Below are 19,917 nucleotides of genomic sequence, written 5' to 3' on the forward strand. Positions count from 1 at the left end.
GGGATATCCAGCATAGTGCATCACAGTGCATTTTCTTCCTCTTTCCTCTCCTCCCCTACAATTGTCCTAGCCATTATATACTTTATCATGACCTTTGTCTTGAAAACCCCAATCAGAGTCTTGCTTTATCCAGCTGAGCAAGGTGACTAAGAACTGGAGGTCCAAAAAGATCTTGGGATTGAAGATCACCCTTAAATGCTCACTGGACACAGTACACATACTTTATTTTGCCGGAAAACTTTAGAATTAGAGCTGGTCCAGCATACTGTGTGATATGTGTGTTCCCTTCCACTCACTAGTGCAATGCAGGTGGCATTTCTGCAATGCAGGAATTCAACCAAACATCACTGCTGCTTGCTTCTCTGTGATGCAGTAGCTGGCTCACTGATCCATATCTAAATGTAAGTGCATGTTCTTTCAGTGTCAGGTTATGGTGGTATAAATTAATAATAATTGCATCAAATTCAGTGGAGTTAATGCCAAGGAGGGGAGGACTGCAATAGCTAAAGATCCTTATTTGTACTGTATTTCTGCTAATCCAGTGGCCTTGTAAACCTGATGGGTATTTTTTGTGAGGAAGTTTAGAAGCACTTAGGGATTTCTGCTCCTAAATGTCCCTGGGCTGGCTTCCCAAAGTCCATCAGCAGACTTTGGAAGGGGCACACAGGGCTCCCGAGTAGTACTGATGATTAAGGCAATACTTCCACCTTTTCTAAATCACTGTTTGAACCTTGGGCCTTCCCTTCCACCTCTTAGCAGGTATGAATACTGTAGCTCTCTATAGCTAAGTAGCTTAGCTTTTAAAGGACAATGGGAGCATTTCACTTGGGGTGTGGAGTTCTAAACAGACAGAACGCTTCAAAATGAAGCTTATTTGGGACAGCTGAGATTAACCTGCATGTGTGTAAACAGGTGGAGATGATGAATATGAGACAATAATTATAGACATCGCATTAGCATCCAAAAGAAGCACCTCAAATAATAAGTACTAAAAATAAAGCAATACAAAGCAGTTAAACATATCTAGAGGAGCACTGTGTGTTTTCCCGTCTCATAACTCCTCATGTTTCTTATTTTCCTCATTCTCCTCTCATTCTTACTATTGTATCACTTCATTGTTGTTGTAAAGACCTCCAGCTTGCCTTTGATGTAGGAGCTTTATCTCACTTTCCCATGTGTCCAGTAGCAGCATATATCAACTTTATCTCCTCTGCTCATGAGGGAAGCAATGCTCTCATGTCGTCTCCAAACTGACTTCACATGGAATGAGACATTTATACAATAGGCCTCACAATGGCCTTTGCAGTGACTTAGCATCACTTGTTGTGTGTATCCTCAGACCAATCATCACAATATATTAGAAGCAATCTGTTCCATGTTCTATTGCTGCTGTTGTTGCAAGCAACAAAGAGGAAGGAGAAATGCTGATGACATGACAGGGATGACATCTCAAGCTTTTGAAGGGGGCAGTAAAAGGAGTGGTGATGTGATCGGCAAGACCAGTGCCACACAGGGCACTGAGCTGAGAATGTGGCTTGCGATTGCAGTTCTAATTTCTCTCGCTGTATGTTCGGCTGCAGAGGTGGCAGCTGTTGATGAGGGAAGCCCTTGCTCAAAGTACCAGCTGGCTTTCAACCATTCATGCTATGAGTTTGTTAGACTCCACCGCAGCTTCACAAGTGCCCAGAGCTGGTGTGAGAGAGGCGGGGGGCACCTTGTCTTTATTGAAAATGAGGAAACTCAACAGTTCTTGCAAAAATATATTGCTGAGGATCAGGAATGGTGGATAGGACTGATCTCAAACTCCTTGCTGAATGAAACTACTGACGGTAAGTGATTTTAAAAGAATTTCTTCTTTAAAACTGCATCTGTAGACATCTGCTGAAAAGCCACTGTCTTTTGTTGCTGTAACTTCAGATTCATATTAAGATCTTCTGATTGCCTGTTTCACTTCCCAGTTGCATGCTGTCACCCTTTCCTTCGGATCTGGTGGTTGTGTGAACACACAGTGAATTAGATCAGCTTGGTGACCCGGAGAAAAAAATGTGCTGCATTAGGTCTCCAGTGGAAGAGCAAACTGAGCCAAATCATCACAGTAGGAAGTGCTGCAAGATCTGATGCAAGGGAAATGGTGGAATTTCAAGGCTGGGAGCACAGGGGGAAGTGGCAATGTCTCTTTCAGTGGTTATATCAGGTTAAACGTACAATGTAATTGAAGATCCCCATGCAGAGAAAAACACGTCTGCTTCAGTAGTAGGGCTACAGTCCTGCTCTGCAGGCTTTGACTCTGTAATTGTATTACTGTGGAAAATAAACACTCAGGACAGAATTACTTTCTTCACAGGGTCAGTGATTTGGCTGGACACTTCAAATATAAGCTACAGTAACTGGTACAAGGATCAGCCATCTCCTTTCTCATCCGCATGCGGGTACATCTTGAAGAATGCCAAGTATCAGTGGGGTGTGACCGAAAATTGCAGCCAGGAATTTGACTTCATTTGTGAGTTTGGTAAGACTGGAACTGAGAACGAAGCATGCCATATTCACAACTGTGCATAACTTGCCTTGTTCTTTTCAAAGTGGCTGCTCATTAACTTAAAAAACGCTTATTAAAAGTGAATGAGCAGCCAGTGTGCTGATGTAAGATCTGATCCAAAGAAAGGGAGAACCCTGAAGTCAGTGGGAGATGTAGGTGTTCAGCACCTAGCCATTAAGGTCCAGGTTTCCAGCAGAGGGCTGCTAAAATAGAAATGGATCTGAGTGTGAATCTCAACATGTAGCAGTCCATGTGTACAGTGGACATAAGCTAGCTAGTTTAAAGCCAGTGTGAGTAGTGCATAATAGCATGGTTGCAAGAATAAACTCCCACAACACCATAGTACCTGAGCCAGGAGGGACCTGTATGACTACCCTATACAAATATTCTTAATCATAAATATGTGCCAAAATAATTTCCATTTGTAACTGAAGCAAAAATACAGCCAGGATTACAGATGCAGCACTCCTAGTAAGCAAAAGTGAGAGCAAGTTTTTCTTGTTTCTTCACAGACCCTTCCATCATGTGAAGTTCAAGGGCTTCCCTAGGAACCTGTAGCTCCTGGCAGCATTTTAGTGCTCAGACAGAAAACCTATAGACATTGTAGGCCTTAAATTGTGACATGGAACGAACAGTCCTGGAAAGTAATGTCAGCAATATCGTACCATTCAACATCTAGATATAAGGCAATTTGTGTTACTCATGCTTTGCACATGAGCCAAACATCTAAAACTGTAACTATTATAGTACTAAAGTCACAAGTACTGGAAGGAATGTGGCTGTAGGCTCACTAACATAAAAAAGAAAAGTGTTCAAATCCAGTATGCAAGTACAGGTTGCCACAAGCCCTGGAATTGCTACTGCCCTGGTCCAGTACTGTACCCCTTCTGACACAATTAACAACTTGTTCCACAGTCAGCAAAAATAATCAAGTTTTGTTTCCTGTCCCGATTTTCTGTTCACCCCCTCCCTCCCCTCCTCCCCAGCACTCCCAGTTCACTCCCATATCCCCGGCACATCCCACCTCTGCAAATCCTCTTCCCTCCTTCAGCTCGTTCCCCTGCAGTTCTGCAGCTGCTCCAGAGCTCCAGCTGTATGTGCTCACCAGGTGAATCCCCCATCGTGGAACAGATAAACATGGGGTTATAATCCCTGCTCCCAACAGAGGCACTGATGTAGCTCTTTCTCTTCTACATAGCTATTGATTTTCATGAGATTTTAGGGCGTTTTGAGGTTTATATCCATACATCAACTTTGGCTGAGGATGACTAACATTAAAATGATTGGGGGAGAGGGAACTGGCAGACAGCACAATCCCTTAAGCTTATTTTCCTTGCAAAAACAGACTAAAATTATTTTCCATTACCACCGCATTAGACAAGTGTCTGTTTGTAAGGAAGCTATCATCTGTTACCATAGGACCTAACTTAGAGCCCATTAAATTCAAAGAGTGTTTGCATTATTGAGCAACAGTGTCCTACACTACATCCATCATCCACTACCCAGGAAACCAAGATCAGATTGAAGCAATTACAGCCTTGTTTTCAGTACCTACAGCCCATGCCCATTAACACACATACATATTTCAGTAACAGAGTAGATTCCTCTTTTACCAGCTTTGAGTGCAAGGAATTAGATACAATATCTCAAACAGGGGCGATGTTTTGATTAGTTTCCCTGAGTGTTGAGTGTTTGGACATTCCCAGCACCTGGCAGTGTTTAAGTTTGTCTCTCTATAAAATGGGCATTAACACCTTCATGTACAACTGCTGTGAGGCTTGGTTCACATTAACATTGAGATTGAAACTTCAAATGAAACTGATAACTTATCTACTTGATCATCTGAGATAAAAATACGTGTACAAACAACTAACCAGTGTTCTGCCCTCACCCTTTCCTCAGCCATCTGTCCTAGCATTATTTGTTTCTCAATGCAACTAAAAGCTTTCTGTAGTATTATTTCTATTCTACCATTTGGTGCTCTGCAGGTTAGCAATTTGTTGTAGTGAAAATATACTTATTGAACCAGGGTTTGCACAGAGGAACACAAAACAGCTTCTGTACATTTTTCCACATAGAAGTTGCTGAGACAGCAAATACTATTGGAACCCTCTGTACAAAGAACAAAAAAATGCATGAGATAATAGTCTGTATTAGAATGTAACAGCAAATTATTTTGCAAGCTTATATAGAGAACGCTAATCTGTAAACTGATCATGTTGCTATAGTTACGGCCAGGCTTAGATTTAGCTTTTAAATAACAATGGCACACAATTACGGCAGTGTGCACACACTGGCACTGTTCAGCAAGGTACTTACGGGGAATGATCCAAACAGCAACTGGAGGACAATGTGTTTAAACCTGAGACAGCTGAAACAAAAACATTCTTTTGCAACACTTCGAAATGAGAGCAGTCTTGTGCATCCTTCAGGGTATTAAGTATCCTGATTACTACAAGATACTGAGAATTCTGAAAGATAATTAACTGTCCCAGATTAATCAAAGAATGAGGTGTGCGTATTTAGAGATATGACCTTACTCACTTGAGCAGTCCTGCTGAATGAAGTCAGCCGAATATCACACAGGAACAAAAGTGTTTCTGTAGCAGAAATGGGATCAGGTCCCATACTTAATATGCAAAGTATTCTCCAGAGCAATTACCTGAATATCATGCAAATCACACACAGCCACAAGGCTCCTTCAGAAGTAAGAAGTAACTTTAAACTTTCCAGTACGGCAGATCAAAAAAAAAAGTGAAGTGTTTTCCACAATAATATGTTTATTTTTTTAATTTAAATATTTTGGCTTATTAAAAATGTTCTCGAATTTTTGTTTAAGTCAGTAAAAAAACATAAATATATTCTTCTGGATTTTAAAAAAGGAAAACTTTTAATTCTTTGTTCTTTTTCCCTCCATTTTCTTACTTGTTTAGCTTAAAAGAGAGAAAAGAGAAGAAAGAGTAACAACCAAAAGAATGGATATCCAGGAAAATTATTGCAGGATTTTTCAGAAATTAAAAAAGTTACATGTTTCTTTTTTCTCCTATTAGAATCCGGCCAGAGCATTGCTTGTGATAATTACAATGCCACTGTACAGTGTGGATCAGGAGAAGTTATTCAAATTGGGGAGAGCTTCTATGGACGGAAGACGCCTCATTACTGTGTATCGGAGACTCCTCTCCGGTACGATCCAGATGGAGACTGCAGCTGGGTCAGCGTCCAGGATGAAGTAGCAGGTAGGAGCTTATGCCATTGTTTGGCAGAAGCACAGAGTACTTGACAAAGTTCCCAGTCCCTAAAATATTTTATCTTGAATTTCAGTAGTGTTAGATAGTAAGAAAGTGGATTATTCCTAAAATGAAGGGAATCACAGAGAACTTCTGATGTGGAGGAGGTTTGTACAGGAGGCTGGATGGAAATGAGGGACTTTGCAAGGAGCAAAGATTCAGAGAAGGCAAGGGGGAGCAAATGGAGAACAAGGGTTCTTCTCATCATGTGAAGAAAATACATGGGTGCACCAATTCCCTGATGAACTCAAAGGGAGACCCTACGTTTGACAGAGTTGGAAGAGAACACATCCACACCAACCTAACTCCAAACCAGGGGGTGACAAGGCTGGAACCCATGGGGACAGGAAGGCAGGCGGGACCTGCTGCTGCCGGCCGTGGTTCCAGCACCCAGCCTGCACAGAGTCTATGGCCTGTCCCTAAGGCGATTCTTCAGATTTTCAGCCAAAATTAAACAAAACACATAACTTCTGGGGTTTTGCCCTCTCTAGTTCAGCTTTATTCCAAGAAAGTGGAACGGTGCTAAGAAATACCAGGCCATAAGCAACACACTAAAGCCAAAATGTTGCGGGAGTTTGTCTAGAAAACAGTGGCACGATATTTCCTCCCCCTCCCCATGTTGTTTCTGCAATGATCTCTCATCTGAGCTGTTATGATGGTCACAGACAAAACCCACTAGTTCATAAAAAATGCTCCTTTTTTCCAGGCCAGTGTCATGGTCTTCAGGCCTGCCAGGTGCCAGCGGACGGTGCTTTCTTTGGAGACCCTTGTCCAGCTCACGGCAGCTATTTGGCTGTTCAATACCACTGCAAGGAAGGTAAGTGGGAGTGGGTTGTCAGCACCAAAACCCTATTCTGTTCTTTGCTGTAATGCTGTGCACATTGATATTTCTCATAAAAATCACCGCTCTGTTCTCAGGGAAGAACCTGGAAGAGCACTGACCACTAAAAACAGGCACAAAAATGGAGCTTCCCAGTCCTAACGGAGGGGTTTTGATAGGATACAAAGCCAGGAAATTCAGACACATAAAACACACTTAAATGAAATTATGTTCCAACAAGAATCTTGATCAGTAGGTATAGAAAAGAATCAGCTCCCTGTCACACCACTAATGCACCCAAATTAGCAGCAGTATCAACTCAGTTTTGGAGAAGACTTGCTCTCAAGATGTAAAAATTAAGTGAATTATGTAAGAAATGTAGACAAACAATGGCATTGAATTCTGTCATTATGTTTTACAGGTCTGCAGCTTCTTGTACCAGACACATGCTTTGTCTTTGAAAATATCACAGTCGGTTTGAACTGGCTGCTCTCTCCATACTCTGGCAACCTTTCCTGTGTCATTAGCACTGGAGATGGCCACACTATTGATCCCTACTACCCTCTGACGTAAGATGTATCCTTCATGTATCATCAGACAACCAGTAAATTTCACTGCTTGCACTTCATTGAATGCTCCAAGTCTCTTAAATGAGATGTTAAAAATTAGGTAGATTAGTAATAGGCTATACATAGAAGACACTTGGATTCTGCAGAAACTTGTTTTGAAATTAATACAAAATCCCATGTCAAGCTGCCAACCACAATCTTTCTCCTGCTTATTATGACAAGTGATCCCTATTTCTTATTATGAGTAATTATTCTGGACCCTGAGACACAAAATTACTGAAAACACATCAGTGATTGTCAAGAAAATATTGAAAATAATACAATGGTATTCTGGAGTTTTGCTTTAATTGCATTAAATATGTGTCTTTAAAAGATCAAACATTTTTCTGTTGGATTTAAAAATCAGAATTTGTCATAGTGTGAGACAGAGAATGGCTCTTGAAATTTATTTATCTACTACTTGAGTCAACGAGAAAGTTGAAGAACTAAATGGTTTTGAAGTCCAATTAGAATGAAATATTTTTCTTCATTAAACCAACTAATGATAAATATGCATTATTAAGGATGATATAACCTGATCATTGTTTGCAAAACAAAGAGAGGATAGTTTCAGGAATATTATTTATTTGCCTTGCATGGCGTATGTCATTCAAGAAGGATATCCTCAGGTTCTTTTCACAATCTCCCTGTGCTTGTTAGTAGTAACAGCCACTACCACATCCATTCATCTCCTATTGCTATCGTGAGCAGAGCTGCACCAGACCCAGGAGTGAAGAGGCATTTTTGCTAGCACGGGCAAGTATAGATGCAGGTGCACATTAAAAAAAAGCAAGGGAGTGCTCTGACAAAATGCTGAGCACCCTCAGCTTCCACTGATATATCTAAGACATGGTAAATTGGGAATAAAATAAAGAATAGAGACTTAAGGGCACCGTTACATGTTCCAATGTGCATAATCATAGGTCTGTGCTCAGAGTCAACAAGTCAGAAAACAGATCTAATGGCCCATGTTATTGAGCTGTAATCTACCTACTTCACAGCAAAATGTACTTACTCTTACAGATATACTTTGAGAACAACCACCCCTGAGATACATCCTGAATTACACTGTAGCTGGAACAAAGGAACAATCTTCAACCCTAAAAATTCTGTGTAAATAAATGAGGGATTGCAGTGATTGCAGGAGAGCTGAGTGAGGTCAGAAATTTGAGACCTGTGAGCACAGTCACCAGGTACGGTTGGGGACTTCCCAGGACACTCTTCCACACCAAGCAGCTGTTCTCTTTCTGTTCTAGACTGGTCAGCAATGTCACGTATAGATATTCATCTCCTGGAGAGTTCACTGTTTTTGTGGAATGCACAACCAGTGAATGGCACGTGACGGCACAGAAGCGAGTGACCGTTCAAGATAAGATGGATCAACTGAGCATTACCAGGTGCTACAGCCAGTACGAATCCGGGAACAGCTCTCACTGCCGCACACTGTATGGGGAGCTGTTGTGGATTCAGGTTGAACTCAATGGAGGTGAGTGAAACTACACTGCGTGATTTAAACAGAAGGCTAAATATTATGCTACCCATGGGATAGAGCAGGATTTTCATTATGCAAAACAATGCATCTTTTTAGTGAATGCTTTCTCTCTAATTGTTGTGCTCCTGCAACTGAACGTTCTCATTGGAGGGGTTCTTTCTCAGAGCTGTTACACCACCTCAAACATCAGTATAAACCCTCTTTCCTTCTATACAAAGCTGATAAAGAATGAGCATAACTTTAGTCACATGAATCTCCATGAAGGCAGTAGGAATATTTGCATATCTGAAGTTAGGAATCCACAGAAGTGCTTCTCTGATTGAGGGCAAGAGCCCACTGAGCCGGTCCTGGTTGCTGATCTATATTTTGGACTCACTTCAAGTTCCTGGAATCCACATATATGCTTAAAAAATAAAATTCAGTAGCATAGGTTTTTAATTCTCTTGACTGCTCTAATGCTCCCAGTAGAAAACACATGTGATAGACATCCACAGGGAGCCTAGACTGGCAAAAAAGCATCTGGAATGACTTTATTAAAAATGACTGCGTTGCTGCAGTGTTCTTATGACTCTTTTATAAATATCTGAATGCCGCACAAAGCAGCTGAATTGGATGGCCTATTACACGAGCTGTGAGAAATGTTGAACTCTTTTTTTGCAGGCAACGGAGTGACCTACATGATGCTAGCAGACAATATGACCCTCATTGAATCCAGTGCCAAGGAAGGAATCGTCCCTCACAATCTGACGCTTGACAGTGCCTCTCAAGAGCTGCTAGGCCCAGGAATACATCAACTGGAAATCCGGGCATCCAGCAGCACAACTGCGTCGGAGATCTCTGAAAGTATTGCTGTTCACTTAGTTGAGCCAGTATCTGGTCTTCAGGCTGCATTAGCTTCTCACACTCTGCAGCTGGGGGAGAATTTGGAGATAAATGTCTCTGTGTCTCACGGTGCCCCAGATAAACTGAAGTTTGAGGTGATCGGAGCTAATGAAACTCAGTCTCACGGAGAAGATGGTCTTCACGGGGAACCTCGAACGTACACCGTCCCCGTGCGCTCTGAAGGTACAGCACCCTGACTGATGTCTTCTGTGCTTCCGAGACACTCAGAGCTGAGTAGAGGGCAAATGGGTCTCCAAACAGAGATGGGAAGCAAGGCTTCATTTGATTTTTGCAATAAAAAGACACAGTGAACCAAGGTTTATTTTTTCATTACACGATTCGATTCAAGTACAAATGATGACATTTTCTTGAATCACAAAGTGTTTTCCTCATTTTTGTTCATATGCGTAACTTTTCAAGTTTACACTCCTCTGCATTTTACATGGCAGTAATTAATAATCTGAGGAGTCCTCAGTAGAGATGACAAAGAAAAGGGGAGCTTTTCTATGCATTGGTCTTCAACATGTAGTTTTTTACTTCCTTATGAATACGCTTTTTAGTATTTTTTTCTTTCCATTATTAAAAAATCAAAGCCTTGAAAATGTGGGATTAGGGAGATTGTCCTTAAGAGTTAATTCAGTGGCAGAAGATAAAAAAAGTTTCTTCCTCTGATGAACTATTCAAATCCCATGTCAAAGCCTCAACTCCAGAAGCTAATTATGATTGCATTTTATGTTTTAAAATTATTCAATATTAAAAGTTTTTTTGGGTCTCCCTATATCCATTTGAACATCCCTTCCCTTCAGGCGGAATTTTCAAACAAGACAGCTGCTGTCTCAAGGCGTTTAAACTCACTTGGGCTCCAGTATTAGCGCATCTCTAGTTCACTGTGTGCTAATACCATAGCCAGCTGACAAAGAAAAGCATTGCAAGTGCTAGGACAAAAGCAGCTGAGTTGTTAAAAAGCTGAGATAAAGGGGAAGAACATTCTTTGAAAAGCCTTTCAACAGTGGAAACTCATCAGAAAATCTCCAAAGCTCTTAACAGGAAATAATAGGATTTTCTTTATGAATTGGATTTTATATCCCAAACACAGTGGATGGGTCCCACTGCCATTTATAACTGGCCTTTTGTCTTCTCCAGGTTCTTTCCTCGTGAAAGTGGTGGCCATGAATGCCTTTTCTAACGCGAGTCTGGACCTTGGGTTCATCACTGTGTTGGCAAACAGTTCTCACCAAGAAGGTAATTGCATTAATCTGACACTGCTGGGTTTGACCGCGTGTCTTTTTGCAATCAGAGCATTTTATGGCGTGTTTCTGGTTTGCATCTAGTAATTGTGTTCCTTCCATCAACAGTGCAGAAAACTTTTGTGGAGGCTTCTTCCTGATGAAGGCAGATTCCCTGGCTTTGAAGTAGCCATAAATTAGCATCGCTCTGTATATGTTACACATTGCACATTTGCTATTTGTCCGAGAAATAATTAGTGAAGTTTATGGTTCGGGACATAGCTCTGAAACCAGAAAATATTTGCATCACAGCAGTCTCTTAAATTGCCGCCAGTAAAAGCTTCTTGATGGCTCATCCTTCCATTTACAAAAGCAGATTATACCAGGAATAAAGTGACTGTAGTACTAATCCTATTAAGACTTTTCAAATGCTTTCTCTCAATTTTTCTTTGTACATCAATGAAATTCCACCACCTTCTGTGAATTTAGTTTCATTTACACAACATCTTCTTTATAGTATGTGACCAGCTCATTGTTAAATCTTTACCTATCACGGTTGCAAAGTCTGATTCTTATGGCCCTGTCTTTCACACTGTTGGTTGTCAAATCCTGTGTATTTAAGTCATATTAACTGAGGATGTCTGAAGGCTTTGTAGGTGGTATTAAAATATTCTGCTCTTTTTTGTGTTAAACAGATTTTGCTAAGGAACAACACAGCTCCAAAACAAAGGCCCAAGAGACAAATGTAAGCATTATTTAAGGATCTTCCTTTAAAACTGAATTGCTTAGACATTTTTCTTAGCAGTAAAAGTACTACATAAGATATTGAAAAGAAGTATTTGTAGCATAGATTATGGACTAGATTTTCTCTGCCCCATATGATTTTACATAAAATCCACCCCAAAAGTCTCTGAGACAAAGATGTTTACAGGCATCCAATCTACATTTCATAAAAGCCTGCAAATAACAATTAAAATATTAGAGGAAACGAACTTTTCACAATGACTCAGTTTGAGAAGTTGACATAAGTTTACATGAATTTTTAAATTATCCACTTGACAAATGGAAACATCTCTTTAAGGGGCTATCTTTCAAGCAGAGCTTAATATATATTTATATTGTTTCTAAGTGTTTCCTGCTTCTCTGTTGGAATGTTTAAGTAAGTCACTTTGCAAAGACAAAATCTCCAGTTTGTAGCAAACTAAGAAATGAATGATAGAGCAATTGCTAGCAGCTGCACAAATGTAAATAATAAAATTCCAGATATAATGTTTTATTATCATCTTAAAGATGTAGTTTTCAACTACAACACTAGCAGGCAGATGTCTGCTACAGAAATGTGGTGCTGCACAAGAAGGCATTGTGCTTTATGTATTGCCTGTAAGAATATATTGCATCAGAGGAATATAAAACTAATCCCAAACTAAGGTTATCACAGTTTATTGCACAGAAAGACAAATTCAGCTATAATACCTCCTTCTTCTCTTCATCTATAGCTGTAATATATCCAATTCGGATAGAAAAGGAATGTGCTAGAAGACAAATAATTGTTGAAGGGTTAAAAGTCTTGGTCCAGAAGTGGAAAATTAATGGGAATTAGTTTCCTAAATACCTGCATTAGTTTTGAAAATGAGAGCCAGGCTTCTAAGCCACTTATGAGTTTGGGAGTATTTTGTCGGAGAGTTTTCCTGTGCCATCTGCTTCTATTCCCATCGCTTGTCCCCTCACACTACCACTGATCAGCTAAAGATCATTTAAACTACAGATCTGCATACAGCAATTTAGGAGTCTAAGCTTTCCAACCTTTTTCATTATAAAGAAGCAAGATATGGATGCATTTATACATGCTACTGTCCTACCCAATATATTTATTTATTATTCAGGGTCACAGAAGAAAACCCAAAATATATATTAAACCAAGTCGCCATGTGGATCCTTTCACAAGTGTTACACTTGGCTGGCCAGACAACAGCAGCAATTTGAGTTTTCTCTGGTCCTGTGGTATGTGCATTTCCTGAACTTTTACATCAACGTCCATTTGATGAGTAACAAACTCACTGTCATGTCAGATCAAGTGGTGAAAATCTGACTAAAGGATGGCTTACTCTCTGGCTTTAAAGTTTGCCACTCACTGTACATGAAGAATGTCCTTCTACCTTACCATGGTTTTAATACCAAACTAATTATGGTACATACTATGGCAGAGCACTCAGTTTAGTCTTTTTCCAAAGGTGGCTACTCCTAGGCTTCAATTTTTCAGGATCTGCCCATCCTAAACCATCACCCTCACAGCTAAGAAGTAATCCCAAGTGATTTACATAGTTAGGCATCTGCGTGGTACGCGTGTGTCAATAAAACAGCAATAACTAGCATCAAACATCATGCCAAAACATTTCAGCATATGGCTGAAAACTGGATTTAGACTCAGGACATCAGTGTTCTGTTCCCATGTTTATCCCTGGCCTCATACATTACTTTGAAGAAGTCTGTCTGTACTCTGACCTCTGATTACCTGCTCTTTAAATCGGGTTCAGGAAACTTGTTTGCTCTACAAAACTCTTTCAAACCCCTATCAGGAAAGTTCTTTACAAGAGACATGGGATGTTATGACTATTCTGATTATGAAGTAAATGTTTATGCAGGAGCTTGCTGGCCTGAGTGGAACAAGTGTGTGCAGCAACAGATAATCCTAACCAACCAAACTGAGGTGCAAATCCCGCCTTCCTGCCTTCCTCCTCCAAAATCAGCAGTGACCGTCAGGGTTCTAGTCCGCAATGATGGCAATGAAGAGAGGCAGGATGAGCAATGTCTTTATGTGACTGCAAGACAAGAACTGCAACTGGAAATCAGGTCTGTTTTTAAACCCTCATATTCACTGGTTAATATTATTACTGCACAAACATAATGCTAGGCCACGGTTGCCAAATAACAATAACATGATAACTTACTTACTGTTGTAAATCTGTAGACACCTTACCATTATAGGAATTACAGACAAAATGCGTCTTGCTGCATTTTCCAGTCCACATTTCTGAACATAATCATTTTATAAACCGATAATATTCTTCCTAAAACCATTTAGAGCTTTTGACCTCACTATATCCTTTCAACGCTGGAGATTTCCATATGCAAACCTCATCGAAACAATGAGAATAAATGCCATAAGATATGTCTGAAGTTTCCATGAGACATCAGATATACATTACAGTTTTTAAAAAACCTGTTATTCAAGAATCCAGTGCTTCATTTAAATGATCTATTAATATAATCGTTTCAGGAGCTTAAATAGATGCAGGCTTCATTTGAGAGCCTGAATCAGTTTTGCAACACAGATAGTTTGCAGGTTTTGGGCCTCAGTCATGTTGAAAATGGAGATGACCTTGCCTAAATTTCTTCCATTCAAATTAAGTTTTTCACTATTTGTGAGTCATGTATCACCTGTACCATATCGCAGGGCTTTTGTAGATTTTCATCAAATGAGGGTAAACCAATCAACATCAAGGACAACTCATACGGTTACTCCCTGTAATTACCATTGTCCTTCCTTACAGGTGTGAGGCAAACTGCAAGCCAGTGAATGCCAGCGAAGAGCTTGTTTTGCGTGTCTCTGGACAGAAGGACTCCCAGGCCATATATTATAGCTGGTATTTAGATAACACATTCCAAAGCAAGGTGAGAGCATCAGATTCATCAGAAATTCTTCCCACACAAAAACAAGCATCCATCCTGAGGGAAAGCCACATGGCCTCAGAGCAATACTTTGTCAAATGGGTGCTTTGGGAATAATAGCAAACACTGAAACAAGGGGGTTCTTGGTTTGGGAGGGGTTATGATAAGGGGCACCAAAGTGCCACCCTGATCCTGATAAATCACAATAAAAAGCACAGCAAAGAGCCTCTACTGTCATGTTTTCTTTTCTGTCTGATTTTCCAGTCTACAACCCTCCCTCCAGCCTGTGGCCTGACTGGTTTCCGGCAGAACTCTTTGAATTTGCTTCAAAGCAACACATCCGTGTTGAAAATGAACAGCTCCTTCTTGCAGACACAGGGAGAAGCTTTTCAGATTAAAGTAGCAGGTAAGGGCGAGCAGGGCTTTTCAGACTCTTTCGAGAAAGTCTCTGCCATCATGACATCACACTGGCATTACACACATAGCTTCGTTGACAAATATGAAGTTAAATTAGTCCACAAGTTGAGAGCTGTTATTTTATATGTGGGTTCTTTAAAATAATTAAGAGCAAAATTTGTTTCGGGCTATTGCACAGCAGGACAAATTCAGTTATCTTACTCCGAGCTGTTAATAACTTTGTCAGGACTCATCTGGAAATGAAGTTATGCTAAATGCTTCATCAAATAATAATACAGCTTTGCTTTATAACGCAAACACTACCGTGTTTTTAATAGTTCTTTTATAGCTTATTCAGTAGTGGGATTTCATTTCCGATTAGGCCCATCCTGATGTTTCTGGTGCCTGAACAAAGAGCATCATTGCGAAGTAGGCAGGATTCAGGTCTGAAGATCAGTGCTGTTGGGGCACGATTATTGCTGACATTCTGCTCCCTTCATTCCCAGCAAGGACTCAGGGTGGCTATGGGGAGGAGACATTCCTTGTCAGCACTGTACCTCCGCCCGAGAGCCCCGCTTGTGCTGTGTCTCCCAAGCAGGGATCAGTGCTCACCGCGTTCACAGTCTCCTGCAGTGTTCCTTGCTCGGCGAATTCATGCCAATCCAGTCGTGACAGGCAGCTCACATACTGCTTCTATCTGAAACCAAGTAAGTCCTGAGGTGAACTGTGTGGCTGACTGCTGCTCCGTGTTTCTAGTTAACAAGAGCAAAGGCACAAGCTGCTCAGCTTCCCAGGGAGATTAACAAGGAGCGAATGAGGCCAGCACAGAGCAAGCCCAGGGATCCCTGTTCATAGAGAACAAGGGCTGCCTGTGTGGTGTCTGATAGGTGACCCCTTCTTTCCCATTTCAGATTCTCTCCTGCACTGTGGCCCAGATCCTGAACTCTTCCCAGTTTATCTTCCACTTGGAGAAGAGGAAAACAATTTCATTTTACATATGACTATTACTGTTAGCAACAACTTTGGTGATACAGTTCAAACTAATGCTTCAGTGAAGGTACACATTCGAATTACTCTATTTCAAGATCTCTCAAGTTGATACCTAAGCTGCGATTCACTTTTGGACCTTCTTCTCATTTTATGTATATTACTTTCCTCTGAATGTGCCACAATCACCATTTTCCTAACTGAAACTATTCTCTGTGGACACAAGGTAGTCAAAGGAATCTTCCACTGTCCTTTTTCTTCTACGATAGAAGTTTAAAAGATGGTCTATTTGGACTTTGGGCAGCATAAGCTGTATCTAGTGAGTCTGGAGTTACTCTGTGTAGGCCCCACAGAACTCTTGCTTCTGCCCCAGTGCCCCAGTAATGAGATCCTTAACAGGCCACTAAAAATAAAACATGAAAAACTGGGAACACAAAGTCTTCTGTGCCACTCTAACTAGGCTGTCAATAAGATGACCCTGGAAGCTGTTCAAAGATAATTATAACCACATTGGCAGTGTTAAGAGCATATCTGATTTCTTCATCAGGTTGGACACGCAGCTATGACTGACAGGAACCTGACACTGCAGGCTATTGTATCCGAGAAGGCAAACTCCATCCTCAAAGACGGGAACAACAGCATGAGTCTCTTCCAGCTGTACCAGTCAGTGACTTCAGTCCTGAACCAGGAGGCTCAAGAGGAAAGCTTTAACATGTCTTTACAGACCGACACACGAAAAGAGGTCAGCCAGACACTTGTTTTCATGCAGTACAAGATAATATAATACAATGGACTCTCCATATTCTTTGTCAGCTCTTAAGCAATAAAAAGCTCAAATATCACTACCTGAAATCAACAGAGGTTTCGAGTTTCTAGCATCTGTCTCAGTGTTTGGCACAGGTTTCAGCTATTTTTCACTGTTTGTCCACATAAATAATTTGTTTAATCATCCATCAGTAAAATCATTCATTCTCAGTTGATATTGCATTAACTTAAACTGATTTGGACGATGTTTTAAAACTTCAAATCCACCTGATTTTCTACAAACAATTTGAATATTAATAAGATGGCCTCTCCTGTGGGAAAAATATCCTATCTCATTTTCCCATAAAATACTACATGGCAGGTAATTTTAGTTTGTTCATTTCAGCTACCAGTTTACGTTGCAGTTATAAACCTACATTTGTACAGTGTTTTGAGTGCCTCAGATTAAAAGATCTAGAGAAACGCAACTTATCCTTCAATTATGACTCATTCTTTGAGTCACATCAATCATACATGGCTCTGCTTTCTCTGGAAGTGGCATTTATACAGTAATTCACATACATTGGTACAAATTTTCACAAGTAACTCTCCTTGCCATTAATGGATGTTAAGTGTATAAATTATTTGTGTTGGAAGGTAACATAAAACTCGTGATTATAGTTACTAAGGCAAGTGGCATCTTGTCAGTAGACCTATTATAATATCAGTTCAAATGATCCTTGTTGTGGAGTCTCACTCTACCGCATAATTTACAGCAAGCCTGACTGTCAATATACAGCACTACTTGCACATTCCTAATTAGCATCTTATTCCTTTGCCTAATTATCCCTTTTCATCTCAAGCTCCGAGGGCTGATGCTGACGACTCTCTCTGCTGTTAACGTCACATCAATGCAGATTGCTCTTAAGATGTCAGAAGTATTGAAAGAAATCACTTACAGGAGTGAAGAGCTGTCTGTCTCAGCACAGGTAAGAAGCAATTCATCCTACATCTCCTCACGCTAACAGTGTAGCCTCTATTGCACCCCACTGACCTTAGAAGAGTTTTGGTGCCTTACAGTTATCTGTTCTTTACCCATTTTTTTCAACTGTACCAGCATGTGTATTTTGACCAGAATGGAACACATTTTGCTGTTTAGAGTAAGCAAACTTGGACTCACAGACATTGTCTCAGCAACCACTACAATCCAGGCTATAACTGTCTCACCAGCTACATTTTATGATACATCTTGAAGATGGAAACCTTAACTTTTAGTTAGAGGCATGTTAGGATGTATATTTGAAAAGCATTCTTAGAATCCTGGAGAAAAAGCCCAGGAGGGTTTTTCTAGACTTGTCCAGATCCATTGATCCCTGATCTGTGCACTATCACAAAATGCATGTGAGAGGCAGGTACACAACAGAACCCTGAGGAACTGGGCACAAACGTTCACATTGGCCTCACAAAAGTATTTTGTGAATCTTATCTGTCCACATGGCATTATTAGTAGATGATGCTATTTATGCATAAGGAGCGAGCACATGGGAGGACAGAAGAAACTGTCACTGGGGAAGTTTCCCAAATACACTGACAATAAAAAGAGCTGTCCTGATTTCTGATGTATTATACAGTTGCAGCCAGACAATGGCTTGGGAGCATTTCAGCAGCATGTGGTTAACTTTGGCGAGGCAAGAACACAGCTCGGATTGAGCACTCACCTTGCAGAAAGGCTGCTGGGCCTTGGCAGACGGTGGGAATGGATATGCCCGAGCTTGCAAAGAATTTGTTTGGCTCCCTCACCACCCTGTGCTCAAACCTGGCCTGTGCTTTCACAATCACAAAGCAATCACTAGCTGCATTCGGGCACAAAATAAAAGCTGTAAAACACATTCTCCTTTGGCATTTAGCACAGAACAAGTGCAAAGGGATTAACTGCTGGTAATCCAATAAGGTTTGGGGAAACTAAGATGGAAATCCCCATGCACTTGACAATGTGGTGGTGGTTTTTGGACACACCACCCGAAGTATAACCTAATTTACTATGTTACTGTACATCTAAACTGCATCCTTGCCCACTGTTTGACAGACAAGCTTCCTTCGGAAGTTATTCATCTTTTCTACAGATTAAATCTGTAGAAGCAGGCTGCATTTTTCAGGTCTGTATTACATGTCAAAATACCACCTAGTATATCGTCTTTATTGGCATTTGAGGTATTACCTCAGCATAAATAATCATAGTAAAAACAGCGTTAGCCACAAATAGTCCCATGAGATTACTTATGTTGCAATATTCAGTAAATGACACAAGTGTCACTTCTGTCATTTGTAGTACCAACAGATACAACCTTTTCCCCTTGTTTCCCACCAGGTGGAAGCTAGCAACACTCTAAAAGATGTCAGTGCTTCCTTGATCACTGTAAACATGGAGGACAGCAGAGATGATCAGAAGTTAAAAGATGCAGCCAACTATCTATTTAATGCAGTGAGCAATGTCCTTAAAGCTTCTGCAGAAATCAGAGCTGCCAACACTTCAATGCCAGAGGCAGAACAGGTAATTTTGGTTGGGTCCAGTTTGCAGTGTGTGAACACTTGCTTGCTTTGGAAGGTTTTTAAGAGTTCTGCTGCCTCTCATATTTTTAAATTGGCATTGAGTAGGGTTCATTGTGACACCATGATGGACTTGAATATCAAAGGAAACTTCTCCCCCATTAGACATGTTAGACTGAACGGCCTGCTAATGAAGATGATAGAAGCCTCTTAAGTTTTGTTACATTTAAAGCTGACCAAGACAGAGCAGTGGAGAGCACAGCATCAGTGTACAGCCTCTAATGCACAACAACACACAGAGATTTTTTTTCAGATTTGATTCTATCCTTTTGCCCCATAATTCAAGGGAGCCACAGATATTCAATATTCATTATTGACTCCACTACTTTAAAGCTGCAATTAGCTCTGGTTGCTGCTAACATTTTTTTTTTCAGAAAGCTCACTCTGATTTTCTATTCAGAATTATGCAGCATATTTATTTTGTCCTATCTGTTCCTATCTATATGTGAATTGTCACAGTTGCCTTTTTATGCTTCCTGGGCTGAACATATTACACTTTAACTTTCATCACTGCAAGGGAGCAGGGCATGAAATAAATCTAACCTGAGAGAAGAGGTTGTGAGGTGTTTGAACTCTCCCAGGATAACACACTAATAACAGACAATTAATATGTACTTAGGTCTTGCTTTTGCAAGTAACTAAACACTAAAGTGTGTGCCTGAG

General features: G+C 40.5%; 2 protein-coding genes across 2 annotated transcripts in view; one reads left to right on the forward strand and one right to left on the reverse strand.

Annotated features, from left to right (window-relative positions):
- LOC136107144 (protein phosphatase 1 regulatory subunit 3E-like) overlaps positions 1-19,917 on the reverse strand; it is a 64,779-nt gene that overhangs the window by 3,380 nt on the left and 41,482 nt on the right. The gene's annotated exons all lie outside the window — the stretch shown is intronic.
- The window catches only part of PKD1L3 (polycystin 1 like 3, transient receptor potential channel interacting), a 38,958-nt gene continuing 20,473 nt past the window's right edge, over positions 1,433-19,917 (forward strand). Inside the window, exons 1-18 of the mRNA XM_065848559.2 lie at positions 1,433-1,829; positions 2,345-2,509; positions 5,587-5,772; positions 6,530-6,640; positions 7,065-7,212; positions 8,508-8,737; positions 9,404-9,808; positions 10,769-10,867; positions 11,547-11,596; positions 12,735-12,852; positions 13,494-13,701; positions 14,403-14,523; positions 14,785-14,926; positions 15,423-15,623; positions 15,828-15,973; positions 16,451-16,645; positions 17,511-17,636; positions 19,016-19,198. Coding sequence (XP_065704631.1) covers positions 1,433-1,829; positions 2,345-2,509; positions 5,587-5,772; positions 6,530-6,640; positions 7,065-7,212; positions 8,508-8,737; positions 9,404-9,808; positions 10,769-10,867; positions 11,547-11,596; positions 12,735-12,852; positions 13,494-13,701; positions 14,403-14,523; positions 14,785-14,926; positions 15,423-15,623; positions 15,828-15,973; positions 16,451-16,645; positions 17,511-17,636; positions 19,016-19,198 — 3,231 coding nt within the window. The remainder of the gene's footprint in view (positions 1,830-2,344; positions 2,510-5,586; positions 5,773-6,529; positions 6,641-7,064; positions 7,213-8,507; positions 8,738-9,403; positions 9,809-10,768; positions 10,868-11,546; positions 11,597-12,734; positions 12,853-13,493; positions 13,702-14,402; positions 14,524-14,784; positions 14,927-15,422; positions 15,624-15,827; positions 15,974-16,450; positions 16,646-17,510; positions 17,637-19,015; positions 19,199-19,917) is intronic.

This window comes from Patagioenas fasciata, chromosome 13 (assembly GCF_037038585.1).
Source record: "Patagioenas fasciata isolate bPatFas1 chromosome 13, bPatFas1.hap1, whole genome shotgun sequence".
Taxonomy (NCBI): domain Eukaryota; kingdom Metazoa; phylum Chordata; class Aves; order Columbiformes; family Columbidae; genus Patagioenas; species Patagioenas fasciata.